This window comes from Anoplophora glabripennis, unplaced genomic scaffold (genome assembly GCF_000390285.2).
Source record: "Anoplophora glabripennis isolate ALB-LARVAE unplaced genomic scaffold, Agla_2.0 scaffold21, whole genome shotgun sequence".
Classification (NCBI taxonomy): domain Eukaryota; kingdom Metazoa; phylum Arthropoda; class Insecta; order Coleoptera; family Cerambycidae; genus Anoplophora; species Anoplophora glabripennis.
The window spans coordinates 115,101-135,802 of NW_019416454.1; the positions used below are offsets into that span (position 1 = coordinate 115,101).

At 32.0% G+C, this 20,702-nt stretch overlaps 1 protein-coding gene across 2 annotated transcripts in view; it reads right to left on the minus strand.

The window, feature by feature from the left end:
• Positions 1–20,702, minus strand: part of LOC108906240 (calpain-9-like) — a 287,355-nt gene that overhangs the window by 16,667 nt on the left and 249,986 nt on the right. For both annotated transcript variants that reach the window (XM_018709456.1, XM_018709464.1), the window contains 2 exons: positions 2,103–2,243; positions 1,453–1,627 (listed from right to left, as the gene is read on the minus strand). In XM_018709456.1, the coding sequence (XP_018564972.1) occupies positions 1,453–1,627; positions 2,103–2,243 (316 nt within the window). The remainder of the gene's footprint in view (positions 1–1,452; positions 1,628–2,102; positions 2,244–20,702) is intronic.

A 20,702-nucleotide genomic window follows, 5' to 3' on the forward strand; every position in this document is an offset into this window, starting at 1 on the left:
AAGAGACTAAATTAGACTTTATAATCATATAGAGGGTGTATGAGTTTGACTGCCATTACTTCAGCTTGTACAAAAAAGTTGTATATTACAGGGGCGTAAGATTAACAATTGTCAAAATACAGCGAGTGTTAATATTGGCGACTTTCATCATAACGTGACAACAGCGCTTAACCTGCTGATGCACACCACGTGTACATGCGGTTGACTTGTCCTACGGAAAAAATGTAAATAGCTATTATTGTGAAACATTTAATAAACAAGACAATTGTTTTCCAGTTTTTAAATAAATAAAATAAAATGTATCATTTTGTAGTACGAAGTTACTGTTGTGCTTAAATTTTAGCTCGAATTTTAGTAATTATGAATCTCTTAAAACAGGAACTTAACTTTTAATCAAATTACGTATTTGAAAAACATGTAATTAAGGTACCCAAAATTTTACGTCGTCCAAATAATCATACGTATTAAAAATAAGTTAGGTACTTCCCAAAAAGCAAAGTTCAGTAATTTTTAAACGCACAAGTATAAAACAAACTACAACATATGCTCAAAATGTCCACCACCGTTTTCGATGCACGCACGACACCTTCGAATCCAATTTTCGCGCAATCGCTGGGAAACACCTCAAGAAAAGGAAATAGTGGTACGCAAAGAAACACTCCCACATGGTCGAATCCAGATACCAACTGAATTGCGTATTGGTGGTTGCTGGACACCTTAGTACCTCGTGTTAATAAACTGCCGCGCCGTTGTCACATTGCTCGATATGAATTTTATCGAATTTTAAATTTATTACAACGCTAATAATGTTTTAGAATTAAGCATGGCAAGTTAAAAAAAGTGATAAACATTGTATTTTATGGTATTCTATGCACGCAGCTATGTCAATATTCCTTAATTAATCCAACTTTTGTACATCAAGTTGAAGATTTTGATTTTTTTCTCGTAAATGGTTGAGTTTAGGGCCGATCATATAAGGTTTTTTGTTTGTGTTAATGTATTCTATCGTCTCTTAAGATTAAGGCAGTCAAACTCCTAACACCCTGTATATTTTACGACGACTGAAATAGACACTGAGACGACTATGTTTTATGTTACTTATAACACTAATTAGACTAATTAGCTAAATATGCACCCTTACCGATATACAGAGTGTTTTAAAATTATTTTGTACCTCAATAATTGTTTCTGTATTAGAGTATATTTTCACATTCAGCTTTGTATGTGAACGTTGAAAGTACATTTCTATTTATTAGTAATGTCAAAAACTGTGTCAAAAAATCAGTGACGTACACGTCGCTACAAAGGGAATACTTTATAATACACTAAGAAAACAGTTTACATTTTTAAACGATTGCAAATATTTTATTTCATCGCTTAGATTGAAATCATTTTTTTTTCATAGAACAATTTTTTTTTTCATAGAGTAAAATGCAAGTTTGTACCACTTACCTGAGTTATAGTAGCTATCAGTAGACTAGACCTAGGAACCGCACTGTTTAACACTTGAAAGGTGAGAAACCTGTCTTGGTGCGTTAGTCCGAAGCTTTGTACTATTCCCCCAGTTAGGTCCTGCAGAGCTCTTGTTGTTGATCCTTGGGATAACTGCTCGTAGCATCCATAGAATCTACAGATTAATACCATAACTTCAAAAAATAGTCTTTCAAATAAATATATTTTACTATTTTTGTTCTAACATCACTACAAAGACTAACACGTAAACATAGCCAGGATAGGTAGATCCTATTTCTGCATTTTAAGGAGTGCCTTTTCAAATGGCTTCCTAGTAAATGGAATTAATAGATATTAGCAGAACTGTATTATTCAAATTATAAAAAAAAACAAAGTTTTTAGAAAAATTTAACAGCTTTAAAATAAAGTAAAAGTACAAAAGCCGATAATAATAAATATATTTAAAAAAATATAGAAAGAATAAAACATGCGATTTTAAGTATATTAAAACATGAAAAAAAAAAATTTATGAATTTATTTACTGGTACTGGTATGAATTTTAGTACTTACAAATAAATATTTCTATGTAGGTAGGTACAGTTGTCATTCAAAAATGTATTTTATCGAATAATTTGAAATGCACCACTTACTTTGCATAAGCTTTTTCTAGCAGAGCCGCCCAAAAGTCCGTTGTATTCGAACAATAAAGATGAACCAGCCTCCCTTTGTACGTAGGAAGTTTGTCGTCTATAACAACTTCTCTCCATTCGCCAAAGTGCCAAAATCGGAATCTGTAACAAAAAATGTAAGATTGTAACTACTCAGGACAAGAAACAATTTTCAAAATACGAAAGCTTTTAAAATCTACGTAACATCATCCAAATATACGTATATCGACTAGGTTTAGTTGAAAATATTGACGCTATTAGTTTTTGTCTACATTCTATAATCTTGCAGGAATTTAAAAAAGTAGTGCTATATTACGAATAGGATGCAGAACTAAATAAATATTTTCTTGGAACATCGATGTTAGTAAATCGAGAACAAGGAATTTGAATTTGGACTAGCCCTGAAACAAGAATAAAATTAGAAGAAAAAACATACAGTGGGTGTTACAATTGTGTTCACAACAGGAAAGACATTTTTATTTGTAATTTATTAGAAAAAGTCATTTTTTATAAAAATTCCTTTTTGTTCTCAAACTCTTAACAATGTTACTACTCTTTTGATTTTATATACAGTGTTTTGAAAATTTTAAAAGTAACACCAAGCCAATGCCTTGAAATATTGAGGTTTAATTGTTTTCCAAAAAAATATCACTTCACATCACTTAGATACATTTGATTCTTGTTATTATTACTTAAAAATTCATTGAATTCAGATCGAGATTATGGTTATACTGTAATTAGGGTTATATATACATATTGTTTCCCTAATATTACTTAAAGAGTGTTGGTATTTTGGAAATCATCTAGAATTCTAACGTTACAATATCAAATAATTCAGAATACTTCAAACCATAAATCAACAAGTAAAAAAAATGCAGCAATATTGTATGACCTCCCAAATGTCCTGATCTGAATCCAATTGATTTCAATTAATTATCACTTGTTAATAGGCCTTTATTACGGGAATCAGAAGTGTATTCAAACCATCTGACTGATCATGATCACTCTAAAAAAAATATTGCCTATAGTTTCTATTTTGACACATCGATATTTTCTATAAAAAATTCTTTGCAACACTGAATTTTTAAAAATATGTGCAGTTTTCAAAAGAAAACGTTTCCGATATCCGTTTGTTGTACCCATATTATCCTCCCGTCATCGCGTTTGACCGGTGACAGTCGTTCTCGAGAATTATTTCTCTGGTGTGCCTCTGCAGAAGCAGGGACTCCTGCTAGACAGCAGGAGATCTGCAGTGCCATAAATAAGTCAATTACGACCCTACTGTCCGGCGATAGGGTCGGCAGGATCGGACTCGGCCGGTTGGAAGCATAGGAGCGACTTCGTTCTCAGTGTTATATTCCTCAGAAATGTATGAACAGTATTTTATTTAACTTGTCCAACGTATTCAGTTACTTTATGTTTGTCTATGTAAATTTAAGATATTTGTCAATGTACAATTTTGTGCAATTTTCTATTAAAAAAAGTATAATTATGTATACCAACGGGCGAAAGTGCAATTTTTAATTCAAAGGGAGAAGTTCGGAGTATCCTGCAAACTGAAAATTTTTCATACTCCTTAAACTTGCTTTCGCAATATTAAGACTTTCTGTATGCCATTACAAATGCATTTTAATCTTTCATATAAATCAAGTTCACTGTTTAATATTATCAGAGACGGTCCTGTATGGTTAATAGTAAGTCAGCATCGGACAATAGTCGTATCCAGTGCAACTTTATAAAAATCATGAGATATCCGTCTTTGAGATTGACTCTCTTCAGTCTGGCTTCTAATTCTCCACCACAAATAATTGGGCATAATCCTTGTAATCTTCAACTAACGACTTTCAAGCAATATTACTACTTGAAATATTCAGGGTAAAACTAAGTATCATCACTTCCTCCAATATAATACAGCGTGATATACCTTCGGCTTGTTATTGTAGAAATTATTAAAAAAGTCTCCAAATACTGCCTTTTTTCTTCTGGTGGCACAAAATCGCTTATTCTAAGGCCAAATTAATAAATATTTAGTCGCACAACTTACTGTAGTCTAGGAGTTCTATATTTTTAAATAGTTTTGCTATTACTTTTCAAACTATTGAAATAAAGAAAAATAACCGTTTTTATTATATTCAAATAAGTTATTTATATTATTTTGGGTACTTTTATATTTCATGAGTTCTTTCTTGGAAATTTTTATCATATAAAATAAATTTATGAAATTGTTTCTACATTTTTAAAACTAGTGCCTAGGAGGCACTGCAAATGCTTCACGATGAAAAATTAATAAATTATTTCCTCTATTGGTTATAATAATTGCTGAATAATATTTAGTTATTAAGTTTGAAATTATAAAAATTGTATGTATTGCTTAACAATAAAATTAATTAGCTTTGATTTACACAGGGTGTATTTTAAATCAATGCTAAGACTTTAGGAATGTATTCTTTGGATCATTTTAGGTCAGAAAGACTTAATGTAGTGTAAGTATGAAGCCACTGGTGTCCGAGGTACGTAGTGTTGAAATTAAAGAAAAAAATGTATATTTTCGCCGAAGATATTTTGAGTAGATTAATGGAGCATCGGGTATTGGTTCACCCAACTAAAGATCAACATTCTTTGAACTGGTAGAAAACATGTCAACGGGTGACGCAGATAACAAGGGCACTGTCAATGAAAATTACAGAATTCCTACGCCACTGAGTATTTTGGAAATTTATTTATTTTGAATTGTATTTCAAAGAAAAGGGATATCTTCCAGTTGAACAAATTTAAAATACCTCTAAAATTATGCGATGCACAAAAAGTATGTGTAGGATTTTTTGTTGAACATGCGATGAAAAAATCTATGGTAAATATTTCTTTAGCTTTTCGCGATTGCGTTTTATCTAAGGTTGACTGCATTTGAAACAAAATATTGATATATGTAAGTGTATGGTAAGCTTATTTTAAATTTGAAGAGTAATAACTCGAAATTGCTTCAAATTTCGAAGAAAATTTATTTCTATTAAATAAAATTACAAATCAAATTAGCTAATCGAATTTCCAAGAACTTTGTGGTGTAGAAATTCTAGATTTCTTTTCATCTCCGGAATGGTTGACGTATTTGTATACTAATTCGAGAAATTACTAGCAAAAGATTCATTAATGGACATCAAGCATTTTTGGAGATACTTGAAAAAATGTGATATTTGTTTTAAATTTCAACACCCTGTATCTCAGAAATCAGTGACTGTAACCTATGATTTTTACGATCTGTTGGCCTAAAACGATTCAACATTTCTCTTAAATTAAGTCATGAACTTAAAATGCTTACTATAATATATTTACTTTATGTGTAAAGTATTAAAAGATTTTTTGTATTATCAATTTACGACGTTTTGTACTAAATTTCGTCGAATTTTTTCGGTGTGTCACTTTAAATATAGGAATTCACACGAATTTTCACGAATTTATCATCTGGATTCCGTGAACTACTCAAGCTCTCTACGAGTAGGCAAATTGCATTAAAATTTCTTTTACATCCGCTTAAATTTGTAATCTGACAACAACAGGGGTAAAAAAATATATTTTTTATGCGTCAAATTATTATAAATTAAATAAAAATTTACATTCTGTCACGTGATCAGGAATGCATTGTGACGTCATTTAGTGCGACCACGAACACAGCTTCTCGCCAGTCTGACAGTCTAGTTAAGCTGGCTGTTCCTATCTACTGTCATTTACCATGCTCATGTTGTCGGACCGCCTTGTCTCTGTCATTCTCGATCGCACTAAATGACGTCACGAATTTTTATTACATGATTATGTGAGGTTATACATTATTTCTAGATATTTAAAACGCAATCCAACTGGACTGAACTGAACCCTTAAAAAATTATATGGATTGTCCCCAGTTACTTTAAGCATTGTCTCTTCGTTTCAGCGGACGTATCTTGAACGAGGACCCCTTAGGGCCGGCTTCATTTATAAGGGGATTAAATGAGGCGCATTGTTGGGATTTCTACTCGGAGAACAGAATTCTAAATAAGATCGCTAATGAAGCGTATTCGAGTTTTCTTAAGGCCGTATATATGTTAGAAGTGCTGGACGGAGAGCTTCTCCGACGACCTTGGGATTCGCCGTTCCATACGTACATAATAAACACATGACTCTGTTAGAGATAAATAATATACGGAACTTCATATGTTATGTAAGTACCTATAAAAAAAATAAATCGCAGCTTGTATTTTAACTTCTCTTAAGGGGTAAGACCAATGTATAATTTTCAGAAAATCAATTTATTTTATTGATCTACAAGATGCTTTGAACCTCCTAGAAAAAAGAAAATTATTTTTGAAATTCGGAGCCCTTTCCCAAGCGCGTTGGACTGCTCCGAAACGACTATTGACTATGTACTTTAGATAGGAAGAACAACGTAACAGAAATTTTATTGTTTGATATGTTCAATTGACACTAAAAAATGATAAAACCGCGGAGTGCTACCTTTGAATGGGGTGCGTTTTTGAGATCGAAGTAAAAAGGTGGTATTTTCAGTTTTTTGTGTTTTACTCGAAAACTATGCATTTTTTCACTGTAGGTGTCAACAGAAAAATTGTAGCAAATTGAATTTCCAATCGAAATGGGACCTTCTGAAGTCAAAAAAAATATTTTTAACAAAAATAAGTAAAAAAACCCGAAAAAATGCGTTCTTTTTTTCTTCTTGGTTTTTAGCCCACAACTTTTTTCTGAGAGGAGTTAGGTATAGGCATTGCTTCACAGAAAAAAAAGTTAATGTGTTTTCCTTTAAAATAAGCTTATATAGAAGTACCTACGACTAATAGAAATCGAGATACATTGGACCAAAGTTGGCTACTTTTTGGATTTTTGGTCAATTTTTGCCCTTTTTTGACGATTTTCGTCTTAAAACATTTTTCTGAGTTAATTTAGGTATATGTAATGCCATATTCAAATGAAAGCTGGTTTCAAGATCTTTAAAATGGTTCCTGGTAGAAGTTTGTACAATTAAAATCAACCGAGATATGTCAATTTAACCAAGGATACTTTTTCTTATTTATATAAAATTTTTATTACTTTCGGTATTATTTTGTCTAGAATAAATTTATTTTTGTGAATGTGAAAGTTAAAATAAGTTTCTAGGTGATTGGATATTATTATTTATTTAAAACAACAGTTAATCATATATATCTTATAAATTTTCAGTTTCATTTAGTATATTTTCAATATTAATATCAATTTCGTCATCAGGCTCATAAGCATTCTCACAATTTGTTCCCATACATTCTTTAATACATTTACAGGCTATTTTTTCAAGTAAATTTTCAGGTACAGGAGATTTATTATTAAAAATGGGAACTAGCCCATTTATTTTCCAATCCCAATCAAGGGGATTTAAAGTACAACCATTCCACTGTTGCATCTGACAATATACTCTGAACCCATGATGTTTGAGAGCATCAGTTGTTGGAGGCAATAGAGAAAAGGTAAATTTTGCACTTGTTGAATACTTTTGAAATAATTTATATCGACAAGTTTTTAGGCTGTCAATTTTTGAACTATTATAGTTACATTATAGTTACAATGCATTCAGATGCAGCAGTGATATCCTCAACACTAGCATTTTCAAGTAAAAATACATCGAAGTAATTTTTTAATTTTGAAAAATTTTTATTTACAAAATGAAAATTTTTTTTGTAATTGTAATTTTTTAATTAAAAGTACAAAAATAATTAAAATAATTCGAAATTTTACAAGATAAATATGATTAATTGTTGTTTAAATAAATAAATAATAATATTCAATCACCTAGAAACTTATTTTAACTTTCACATTCACAAAAATAAATTTATTAGACAAAATAATACCGAAAGTAATAAAAATTTTATAAAAAGAAAAAAGTATCGTTGGTTAAATTGACATATCTCGGTTGATTTTAATTGTACAAACTTCTACCAGGCACCATTTTAAAGGTCTTGAAACCAGCTTTCATTTGAATATGGCATTACATATACCTAAATTAACTCAGAAAAAAGTTATAAGACGAAAATCGTCAAAAAAGGGCAAAAATTGGCCAAAAATCCAAAAAGTAGCCAACTTTGATCCAATGTATCTCGGTTTCTATTAGTCGTAGGTACTTCTATAAAGGCTTATTTTAAAGGAAAAAACATTAGCTTTTTTTTCTGTGAAGCGATGCCTATACCTAACTCCTCTCAGAAAAAAAACAAAACCAAAATCCAAAAAGAAAAAAAACGCATTTTTTCGGTTTTTTACTCGGTTTTTGGGCATATTTTTGTTAAAAATATTTTTTTGACTTCAGAAGGTCTCATTTCGATGGGAAATTCAATTTGCTACAACTTTTCTGTTGACAACTATAGTGAAAAAATGCATAGTTTTCGAGTAAAACTTAAAAAACTGAAAATACCACCTTTTTACTTCGTTCAAAAACGCACCCCTTTAAAAGGTAACACTCCGCGGTTTTATAATTTTTTAGGGTCAGTTGAACATATCAAATAATAAAATTTCTGTTACGTTGTAGTTCCTTTGTACCCTCTTTTTTTTGACATAGTCAATAGCCTATCACATAGATGTAACCCATTGTCCAAAAAATAAGGTAAAATACCAGCAACATGGTCGACTGTTTGTTGTGTTAGCATAACTTGAAGCCCCATATCTCGAAAACTAAGCATTATCCAAAAGTTTATACAACAAAATAAACTTATTTTTTTTAACACGTCATCCGTTCTCCTTCACATTTAATTAAGTAATAAAACGTTTTTTTTTGCAACTTTTCTCTCAATGTGGAACAGGACAGGCTTTCTTCGTTAGCTTAAAAGTAACAGCTGTCGCCATGCATTATTCAAAATGTACCGGTCGATGAAAAAACCAGATAACATTACTCTGCGTATGAACGAGCGTCAAATTAGTATTATGGCGATGTTCGGAGAAACCGACGTAAGCCACTTCCTCATTACCGCCGGGAACGTAAGAAATATTAAGTGCGTAGGTAAAACTTAAAAAATGCTCGCGCAATTCCTGAAATACTGTTTAAAATTCATGGTCGTCGTTCTATATGCAGGATTTCAGCTTGACCGAGCACGTTATCTTTGAAAATTGATCAGTTCGAAAGCGTCAAATGTGATTTCAAAGAAATTTGAATTATTTATCAATAATACAGAGTCTTTCAACATTCTATTAAAAGCGTATTACTGTCACGAAAATAACATGAAAAGCTTATAGACATATTGGTCCGCAAAAGCTTCGTTACTAAATGAACAGGGTGTTTAATATTGCGAAAAAATTGTTACTCGGAACAACTGATTTCGAATTAATTACATAGCGCCAGAGTTGACGTTCAATCCCGGTTCTTGATGGGTCCGCAGAGGTCCCGTAGCGAAGTTCGCCTGGACCTTTGGCCTCTCTGGATTTTATCCATCTTTGGATTTTCGCTAACGGCGACTGATGATCGATTTGGGTTCTTTGCATGATACTTTATTGTTATTTTGTACCTAGTTCCCTGGTTCGAATTCCGTAATTTTCGGAATTCCGAAATTGGAAACAGGAGTAAATTTTAGATTTTCTCAACGCGTCCGAAGCGGCTGATCTGCCAACAGCATCGGCCTCTGGTGCGGCTTCGGTGTTTGGAGCGGCTGGGAGCTTCTTAGTAGCTTTGGAAACTTGGGTGAAAACTTTAATTGCCGCGCCTTCTGCTTCTCGTCCCCACAAAGTTTCTCGGTATACCTTTTTTACACTATAAAGTACTTATTCAAAATGTTTACCAACGTTTTATGAAAATATTTACCAGAAAAAAAAAATAAATAAAGAGGTACTATGTACCTACAATTTTTCTTATTTATGGGGGAACCATACGGTATTGTTAGATTGCTGACGGCCGCTTCTAAGCCTAACTAGCGCTGATACAAAGAGTGATTAATAACCCTCTTGACCGGCTTTATGGGATAAGCAAGCCGCGACAAACCCGGTCCCGAGGAGCATACGGAGGCCTTCCACTTGGCGAAACGCCGCGCAATCACTCTCGCGTCACGGGATTGACAACTTTGCGGCGACAACTAGAATTTAGCCTCAGCGGGACGATAGGTCGGTTATACGCATTTGTAGCTTTCGCTGGGAAACGCGTAATACTGGGCGTCTTGTAAAAGACGCATAATTCCAAAATCACGTTCTACAAATTTTGTATTTCCTCGAATATTGATGACCTTCGATATACAGCGTGATTTAGTCAAAATGTCATTAATTTTAACCGCGTATTCGGAAGACCTAATAAATACAGAAAATCGAAAAAAAATTTTTAAACTTTTTAAAAACGTTGAAGCGAAACAGCTGATTTTCCCAGTCGTCTTGAGTTTTGCAATTGGTTTCAAAATCAAAGTGCAATGGATCATCATTTTATTAACAAAGTACACGAATGAATGTTATTTTAGATACCACTCTTTGAAAAGCAAAAAGTCACACAATCAGGTATACGTACTATAAACTGAATAATTAATTGGACATAATACTAAAAACTCATATTCAATTATAAAACATTGTGAAAACGTTAACAATATTAAAAATACTAAATTGTATAACCTAACATTAACAAAAAAACAATACATTTGTTTTTATTAACAAAGAAAATAATACTTGTTAATATTTAAAATGTAAAAAATATCTTATTCATTCACGTGTCTAGCTAAAAAGCTCCGTTTATTTATTAAAATCGTATTAAAAGCTAGGTTAATGACCAAATACTACGGTGGGTCAATATTCACTCTCGATAAACTTTTGTAGGTCAGCGGTCAGGAGCGGTCCGAAAAGGGGTTTCAATAATGATTTGAACATAATTTTCCTCAGCGTAATTAGGTATGCATTTAAAAATGTTTTTATTCGCGTATTCGTATTCATTTTTTCCTATCTTCCCTTAAAATTAATGACAATATGACTGAATCGCCCTGTAGTTAATGACGTAATGTTAATGCGTTTATTTGGCTTTTCTATACATGTATTAAAATAGATTAAATATGATCTTTGCAACATCAACATATTTCAATATGTCCTAGTCTATCGAGAACATAAATCTATAGAGAAAGAAGCTACTTCAGAAGCACCTCAAGGTTCCATCCTTGGCCTTCTATTATTTAGTGATTTATAAGTGATATAGTTGATAATAGTAATTTAACGGTGTGCAGATGATCTTTTTTTAAATTTCTAAAATCAATTACTGTTCCGGTGTTCAAAACAATTTGAATTTTATTAATGATTGGTGTGTTAGCAACAATAATTCATATTTAAATTCAGATAAATGTAATGTTAGTCATTTAGTACTAAACATGTAAACGTTTGATTACGCACTTACTAATAAAGTTCTCCTCAGACAGGGATATCTTGGTAATACATTTGACAAAAAATAAACTTCAGCAATCATATTTTCAAATACCTACAAGAGTGTCCGAATATTTTGTGCAGAAAAAAACTAGCACAGTTTAATGTATTCAAAATAAGCAGATTTAAGTAAAATTATATGTATCCTGTGTAAACGTCAAAAAATGACATGAAATCATAGCCTACTAGTCTTAAAACTGCATACTTTACTTTTTGTCCAATTCAATTAGTAATGGTGCTGTTTCACAAAATCCCGAATTTTCTCGAAAACCATTATTTTTTCGAAAAATTTATATCAGTAAAAAAAATTTTTAAATTAAATTTCCTGCAATACCTACTGGTAAAACTATTTATCAATTGGCATAATGATAAAAAAATTTATATCATTTTAAGGGCGCCCTACTCCTAGTCCCTTATTGGGCTTCTAACAAATTCATATTTTTAACAGTTAAAGATAACAATAAACGCAAATTATGTACCAAAAGGTTGGTTGCTCTATATTAAGGCATTGGTGAAATATTATTGTTTTCAAAATTTAACACTCATCTTCAGAGGCTATCTTTTCAATGGTACATCCCAGAAAAAAATGTTTCATAACAAATCGGCATATTTTACGTGCCTGCTCTGTGTCGATAGAGTTATGAAACACTGTGTAACAAACTGTCACTTTTGATACGATATAACACTTTGACACTTCCTAATGAAATTCTTTTTATTTTTTTAAATTTACTTGTAGGCACAATAACTGCAAGTTACCTTTTAGCACTTATTTAGTAACATACACTATGTGTGTTATAATTTTACATTATCTTTAAGTGCAGAATTAACGTTTCTTTAAAATAGAAAAAAATGTTTCGTTCTTCCTTATTAAATTTTTGCCGCCATTAATTAGCTACGGCTCAAAGAAAAAATTGTTTCTGTATTTTAATTACAAGCTTATTATTAATTATAAATCAATAAAAAAAAGTATTTCAGGAAGAGGTTTATCAATTAATAACAGAAAATGTCTCTGCTAATTACCGCCGCATTCTTAACAAATTAAAACTCGTTATTTTCAGAGAAATTGCAGGATATCGTTTAGGAGATATAACTTGTTACGTAACAGTAATAATCGAATGTGATTAATACTGAATTAGATCAGATTGAAAACGAGAGTGATATATACGAAGAAAGTGGTATAAACACAATGGAAATTTCGCTGTGGAATTTCGAACAGCTTTATAATTGGCAATGCTGGATTACTTGCACGATCGGCGACTTGACCACATATCCTGCTTCTCTGTAATAACTCTTTTAGATCCCGATACTTAGGTTTATATACGAGTATGTGCATTTTATACCGTTTTATCAGCAAAAATTTCACTTTCTTTTCCGTTCTATAATAATTCGCGAGGAAATGGAAAGTCATGATGTACCCTAAGGTTTAGATATAAGGTCTGTACGGATTTTGACAAGATTCGTAACTGCTGATATTGCAGGAGTAAAAAAATGAGTGTGAGTGAAAGCAATAAAGGTAGGGATTCATTGAGTGATATTATTGAGTACATTTTCACTCAATATTGAGCATTTTCATAGTACAAAATTAATCAATAATGGTTAAATTTAAATTATATTAACAGAAACTCGGATTTGAGTAAAATTCACTGACTTCTGTTGTAATAGTGTCACTCATAAAACTTTAATTGCACTCATACTAATAGAGTGAAAATTTCACTCAATCGGGTATGGACAGAAATTGATACATTTTTGAGTAAAATTGAGTGAATTTGATTTTAAGTCAATTAGAGTTTTGGAAATGAGGGGTATAGATGCAAAACTCACATTATCCACTTTTTAAAATTTTTCAGGAAGAAGGAATAACTGATTTCTCACTTTTTAAGTGACTTATGGCTCTGAATTTTTTTTTTGGTATTGTATTAGAACTTTAACTTTGCCTCTTAATTGGTGAAATGACAGCACAACAATATTTAATTCCAAGAAAGTGAATTAAAGTTTGGATAACGTGAGTTTTGATACAACTTTTTCGATAATAGTAGTTTTGCTCCAAATTATTCTATACAGGGTAGCCCATCGAAAACGTACCGCAAGGCATTACAGGGTAGTAAAGAACTTTTCGGCAAAATCCAAAAACAGGTCAAGTTTGCTTCTGAGGGGGACAACTTTTGGCGCAAAAAGCATAGCAAAATCTTCAACCCCCTAAGTGGGGGTGCCATCCCCCAAATTTTTTTAAATGGGAATGGGGGTCAAGTGGGGGGTCATTAGAAAGGGCTTTTAATTCTCTATACATCGATTCTTACTTTTTGAAAATCGATCCATTATTTTAGAAAATATGCAGCTTTGAAAATACGAACAATATTTTTGACGAGAAATGCGAAAATCGATTTAATTTTACTTCAAAACTTACGGTATTAGCTTGGTAAATTCCTTCAAAAGAATTCGCTTTTTTTTTTTCTGATTTGCGAATTCTTTAGCCTGATTTTGGTGAGCAAAAAATTGTCCGCTTTTTGTTTCGTATTTAGATAGGCCACAAGAAGTTGCTAGATAACTGTCTTGTGACTTGTAGTTGAAGAGTACCAATACTGCCGAGTCTTTTAAATTGATTAATTATGGTGTACTCAATTCCAGAAAGAGTAGAAATTATTGAGCTTTTTTTCAAAAACAATGAATGCGGAAATCGGGTCGCCGAACTGTTCAACCAACGGCATCCTGAGAAACATGCGTCTGGAAAAATTGTTCGCGAATTGGTGGCCAAATTTCGCGAAACTGGCTCCGTTCATAACAAAAAGAGGCAGGTTGAAAATCCGGTACTAAATGAACCTACGGAAATAGCGGTATTGGGGCAAGTGGCAATGGATAGTACGCTGAGTACAATGCAATTGGCTACTGCGACAGGAGTGAGTCGTACAAGTGTCCAACGAATATTAAAAAAATACAAATTCCATCCTTATAAGATTCGGCTAGTGCAAGAGCTAAATGAAGACGATTTTGATCGTCGTTTGCAATTTTGCGAAATAATGACTGAACGAGCGATAAACGATAATTTCCTCTTTAATGTGTGTTTTTCGGACGAGTGTACGTTCTTCTTGAATGGTTTAGTGAATCGCCATAATTGTCGTTACTGGGCTGATACCAATCCAAGGATTTTCCATGAGACACACTCCCAACACCCCCAGAAGTTGAATGTATGGGCAGGTATTTTTGGAAATTCCATTGTAGGTCCTTTTTTCCTTCCTGGAAATTTGACAGGCGATATGTACTTGGATTTACTACAAAATGTCATCGACCCAGCTCTAACAAATATCATAGAGGACGACCCTGCTTACAATGAACACGAACTGATTTTCCAGCAAGACGGAGCTCCTCCACATTACTCGCTCAATGTGCGCAATTACCTAAATGAGACGTTTCCAGGACGCTGGATAGGACGAAGAGGTGCAATTGAGTGGCCCCCTCGGTCACCCGACTTAAATCCTTTAGATTTCTTTCTCTGGGGGCACATTAAAAGCAAAGTTTACAGCACTCCACCTGATACCTTGGAAGATCTGCGAGGACGAATCATTAATGTATGTCGCGAAGTAACACCGCAAGTGCTCCAGAATGTTCGACAACGGTTTGAAGACAACCTGTATCATTGTATGCAAGTTGGCGGACAACATTTTCAGCATTTACTTGACTAATACCGTAAGTTTTGAAGTAAAATTAAATCGATTTTCGCATTTCTCGTCAAAAATATTGTTCGTATTTTCAAAGCTGCATATTTTCTAAAATAATGAATCGATTTTCAAAAAGTAAGAATCGATGTATAGAGAATTAAAAGCCCTTTCTAATGACCCCCCACTTGACCCCCATTCCCATTTGAAAAAATTTAGGGGATAGCACCCCCACTTAGGGGGTTGAAGATTTTGGTATGCTTTTTGCGCCAAAAGTAGTCCCCCTCAGAAGCAAACTTTACCTGTTTTTAGATTTTGCCGAAAAGTTCATTACTACCCTGTAATGCCTTGCGGTACGTTTTCGATGGGCTACCCTGTATAATATTATTTTTTACACCAAAATTCATAAAGTTAAAGGGACTTTGAAAGAAACTCAATATCAATAAAACTTTTATGTAATATGGTAGTTCATAATCAAAATAAAAAGCTGCACAAAATACTTAGAATACGGTTTTATTATCAGTGATGAAGTGAAATATTTTTATAATGAATCTAAAATTGAAAAGTACAAAAAATTTTGACAATAAAAAGTTCTAATATCCGATATTTAAATATGAAACTTCAGAACTAAACTGATCTTACTTATAATCAAAAACTCATAGAAAAACACGGAACCAACTATCTAGGAAAGCAAAACAATACGAGAAACAAAACTCACATTCTGCTTAGGCAGTCGGCCATATTGGTATATCGCTTTAAGCTTTTTCATTGGTGGATATTGGATAATGTGAGTTTTGACCACTTCAGATCGTAGGAGAATGTAACTTTTGAAACAATTCACAGATTTCACAATTTAAAAATATGAAAATGTGAGTTTGTACCACTTCTAAATTTTAAAATGGTGTAGTTCAACACGATGAATAAGATAGCGCTACTAATTCTATTTCGAAAAATTATGGATACTGTGAGTTTTGCATCTATACCCCTCAAATAAAAAAAACAACTACTTAACTAACTTTTTGGGCATTTTAGGTTATTTATGTGAAAAATGGCCTGTTAAATGTGGCAGATGTGTCTAAATAAATAAAACCAGTAACAAAACTATCACAAACATAAATAATTACAGACAATGAAAAATTACTTTACTTATACAATAGTACAAAAATATTATATTTGACGTATTGCATGGTATACGAAATATTAGTATTTTACGGACGATTACATGAATTTATAATGAACGAGAAATTATATCAAATTTATCTGCTAATGTAAGTGTAATGTACCATTTAATGGGAACTTCTAACGTCCCGAAAATAAAATATATAGCCCTTAAGTTATCCACAAATATATTTTGTTTTTGTTATCCTCAAAGTAAAACACTAACTGCCCCTCAAGTCAATGAATTCTGGAAGAAATGACTTCCATTCGGCGTATACAAAAAAAAGAAAGGGAAATATGTGTTTACATTCTTCTACAAGAACGTCGGGGGAAATATATAAGACTCTTAACAGACTTTGAGTAGCTGGAAACACGGCAAAGTGCTCTGCCGGATTGGATGTTTGAATAAAGTTGCGTAATTCTGATAGACAAATAATTTTCCAAAGTTTCTTTATTGCTCCTGTTCCGGGTAGCGATGATAACGTATCGTTCGTTTTATAGGCGTAATATGTTCGAGAAGTTAGCGATTCCTTTCCAAATATGTTGTGACATTCACGAAATTAGACGTAAAAGACAGTAAATTTGTTTTATAGTAGCATTCAAAAGTCTTTCGACAGCTGACGTTGCAGTAAAGTTGCAAATAACTTGGAAAATTCGAAAGAGAAGTTAAAAAAATTTAACTCCACATTTTGAGAATAAGATAAAAATTAGAGTAATTAAGACAAATATAACAATTATTTGGCAAATGCAAACAAAAATTTCAAATTGTTATTTTTTCTTATAGTATATCGTAAGTATCTAAGGAAATGTATTGAGTATTGGGCAAATTCGATATTATGGCGAAGTCGCCAGTTCAACGAAACTCTGGTGAATGTTTAAAATTGATGTTTTCTTATATCATTAATAATTATTATTTAATGATTTTAATATATCAAAAATCTACCTGTATGTATTTTTTCATTACTACTATTTAGATAGATTTTTTATTTTGATTTTAAATCATCTAAGTCAAAAGGCTTATTTTATAAGTTTAATTTTGCCTAACTCATACTCTATAGCTAATTAAAAAGGTAGTCACAAATAAATAATTACAGATAATGTATTAATAAGTATCGTATATTTTCTCACTTGTACGCAGAACGTTTTTCGGGTAAACATGTGCTAAATACTACTACTTTTACGCTATTAGCGCCTCTATAAAAATTAAAAGGGGCCTTGGCAATAAATCAATATTCCATTTAAATACAAAGCTAAATTAGGTTTTAAGCTTTAAAAATCGACTAACTAAGCCCTTTTTTGTTAATAACATTCGGAGAGACAGAAGGTTCAAGTTATGCATTTTTGCCCACGGGATAAAAAATAGAATTTTGCAAAAACTTTTGGGTCCACAACGCCCGTTTTTCGCACAATTTTGAAGAACAATAAAACTCACAACTTTTAGGCATATTTATAAAATTCCAACAAATAACAACCAAGTTATGGATAATTAAAACAATGCTGTTTTTCCACGTCTTTTTGTTTTATTTTGCAATAACTTTTAAAAAATTTATCCGATTTTAATCTAACAGGCGGCATTTTGTAGGTCTTTTCATTGCGCATATTTCATTTGTTGAACACTTTTCTCTGATTGAATTGACTCACGAGAAGAGACACCTTTTTTACTGCCTTGCCCTGCATATTTCAACAATACATTATAAGTGTCTGAAATGTATCTCTATCATGTTCAGCGTGATCGAGCATCAGTACAAAATGATTATCCTCCACCATTAAATTTTGTGAATACAATAAAATGCTCAAATTCGGTTTACACCTGATTATTTACAAATAAAACTGTGTTTATACGAAGTAAGATAATATGGAATAGATTTCAATAACTCGGATTTCTTCAAATTGATCTGCCTGAATTTCTTGAAAATGTACCTTTAACTGTTCGACAAAAATGTGGTTCTTACACGGTGTTGCACCCAGTGTACATAAAATCACAAATGAGCAATCCCATAAGTTTTAAAAAATATATAACTTGACTTTTTATCAATATACTGCGCTGAAAAGAAATTCTTGAACGTTTTTTAAATAAAGTTTATGATATTTTTAACACGTTGAAGTAACCACATGTACAAAAAAATATTTTCCAATGTGTTTTTCTACGAAAATATTAGAATCATTTCGCTCTTACTCGCACGTAGTAAAACCCCGTCGAGTTTTTCCGCGGTACGCCGCTGCCCATTGACTACTCGTTTCGATAGCCTATTCTGGCCCATTGGCAAACGGAAGACGTCGTCGCATTCATTGAATACCAAATTAAATGTTTATTTGTTGCCGATTTAATGATAATTTACTCTAATGTATTTGTCATGCCGGCCGTATCTCTTCGGCTTCATCTTATACATTATTAAATAACGAGCTATTGTAGCGAGAGGAGGACTAGCTGGAAGGTATGCTATTCGCCAAAAGCCAAAACTGAACTATGAAATATTACATAAATGGTTATATTAATAGACTATTGAATATAGGACTTTAAAAGGAATTATGACGTTCAAGATATTTTATTACATAAACCGTTCAAATGGTCATTTTAGATGAAAAAACCGCGGAGTGCTATTAAATTAGAGAGTGAAAATTGGAGATAGGGCTGAAAATGCACCCCTTTCAGTTTTTTAACTGTAGCTCGAAAACGAAGCAAAATTTCGCTATAGTTTATATGAAAAATTAATTAGAGAATTAAATTTCCCAACGAAGTAGCTTATTTAAAATAATTAAAAAGAAAATTTTATGCGAAAAAGCAAAAAATTCGATTTTCTGATTTTTTTTTACTTTCTTGCTTCTAGTTTTTTTTTTGAGTAAAGATAGGTAGGTATAGGCAATGTTTTATATAAAAAAAGTAGATAAAATTTCTTTCAAAACAAGAGGTTGTAAAGTATTTTTGGATGAAAATTGAGTGATATATGGTCGCTCAAAATTAGCCAATTTTTCGATTTTCGTCGTGTTTACCCTTATACGTTTTAATTCTCATTTTTTTTTGCAAAAAGAAGGAAATAAGAGGTTCCTTGAAATCCTTGAAGACGTTCAAGGATTTTCATCACATGACTTGTTCGAAGGGTCATTAGAAATGAAAAAACCGCGGGGTGAAAATGCACTTTAGCAGCTTCTTAAATATAGCACGAAAACGAAACAAAACTTCGGTATAGTTCATAGGAAACATTTTGTAAAGAATTGAATTTCTCATGGAAATGGCTTATTTAAAAAATGTAAAAGGAACATTTTATGCAAATCGTTAAACAATTTTAAAGAAAGACATAGAAAGAAAAACAAGAATTTTTTATTTTTTTACTTTTTTAATAAAATAATTTAGTAAAAACTTAAGAATTTAAGTACAATAAAGTTTATTAATAATGTATATACAGTGTGTCCACGGACGGAGTTGACAAGAGGAGAAACTCTTTTGTTTTTGACTTTATCGAAAAATGTCACTCTTTATAAAAAGTTCCGCCTCTCGAAAAAATGGGACTGTCATACAAACATCTTAGATTAGGTATACAGGGTGCTCATAAATTAAGAAAACACGAAAATACTCAAGAGAGAAGTACCATTATTTATTATTTTGCATAACATTTTTATAAAACAAATCAGTTTATAACCTCAAATAATGTTCTAATACAAATTTTAAAGTGAAAATTTCAATTTTCACATTTACGTGTATCCACTGTGGCAGGAGAAACAATAAAAAAAATGATAGATTTCAATGTATTATTATCAGTGCGATTGTGGAAGATCCTCGGGATCGTCCAGACTAATAATTAGTTAATTTGTTTATAAGGCCATAACTTGAAAACTATTCAACTTACCGATTCCAGATTTCGTGTGAGTTATTAGACAGTGATAAGGAATGAGAGGATGCGATGCCCAAACGTTCTGGTAATAATAACGCAGTTTATAAATGTTTCATTCAAAAGTCATAAATAGACTTTGTGACTTTTGATCTAATCAATATTTTTTGACGCTAGTTTTGTAGGTCTTTTTAAGACGAAAAAAAGTACTTTACTGTTTTCTCGTGGAAATGAACGGAAAAAAGTTATAAGCAAAAAACGTGAGTATAGAATTTACTTAAAAATTATACAAGCCTGTAAACAATCTTCCCCCCATTTTTATGACTGTGGAAACTAATATGTTATTGTACATAATATTTAGCATCTATAGTGATAAATTCAGCTTGCCGAAACAAAAAGTCGCGAAATTGTCATTTCCCAGCTTATTTTCCTGGCATATCAATCTCATTAATCTACTTTCCTTTACTGTGATATCGCACTCTCTTATCTTCTAACGATCTACGTAAAGGAAGTCTTTTGTTACCATTTAATGCTCGTTTTAGTCGGAAAATTGTTATTTTTGGCATAAA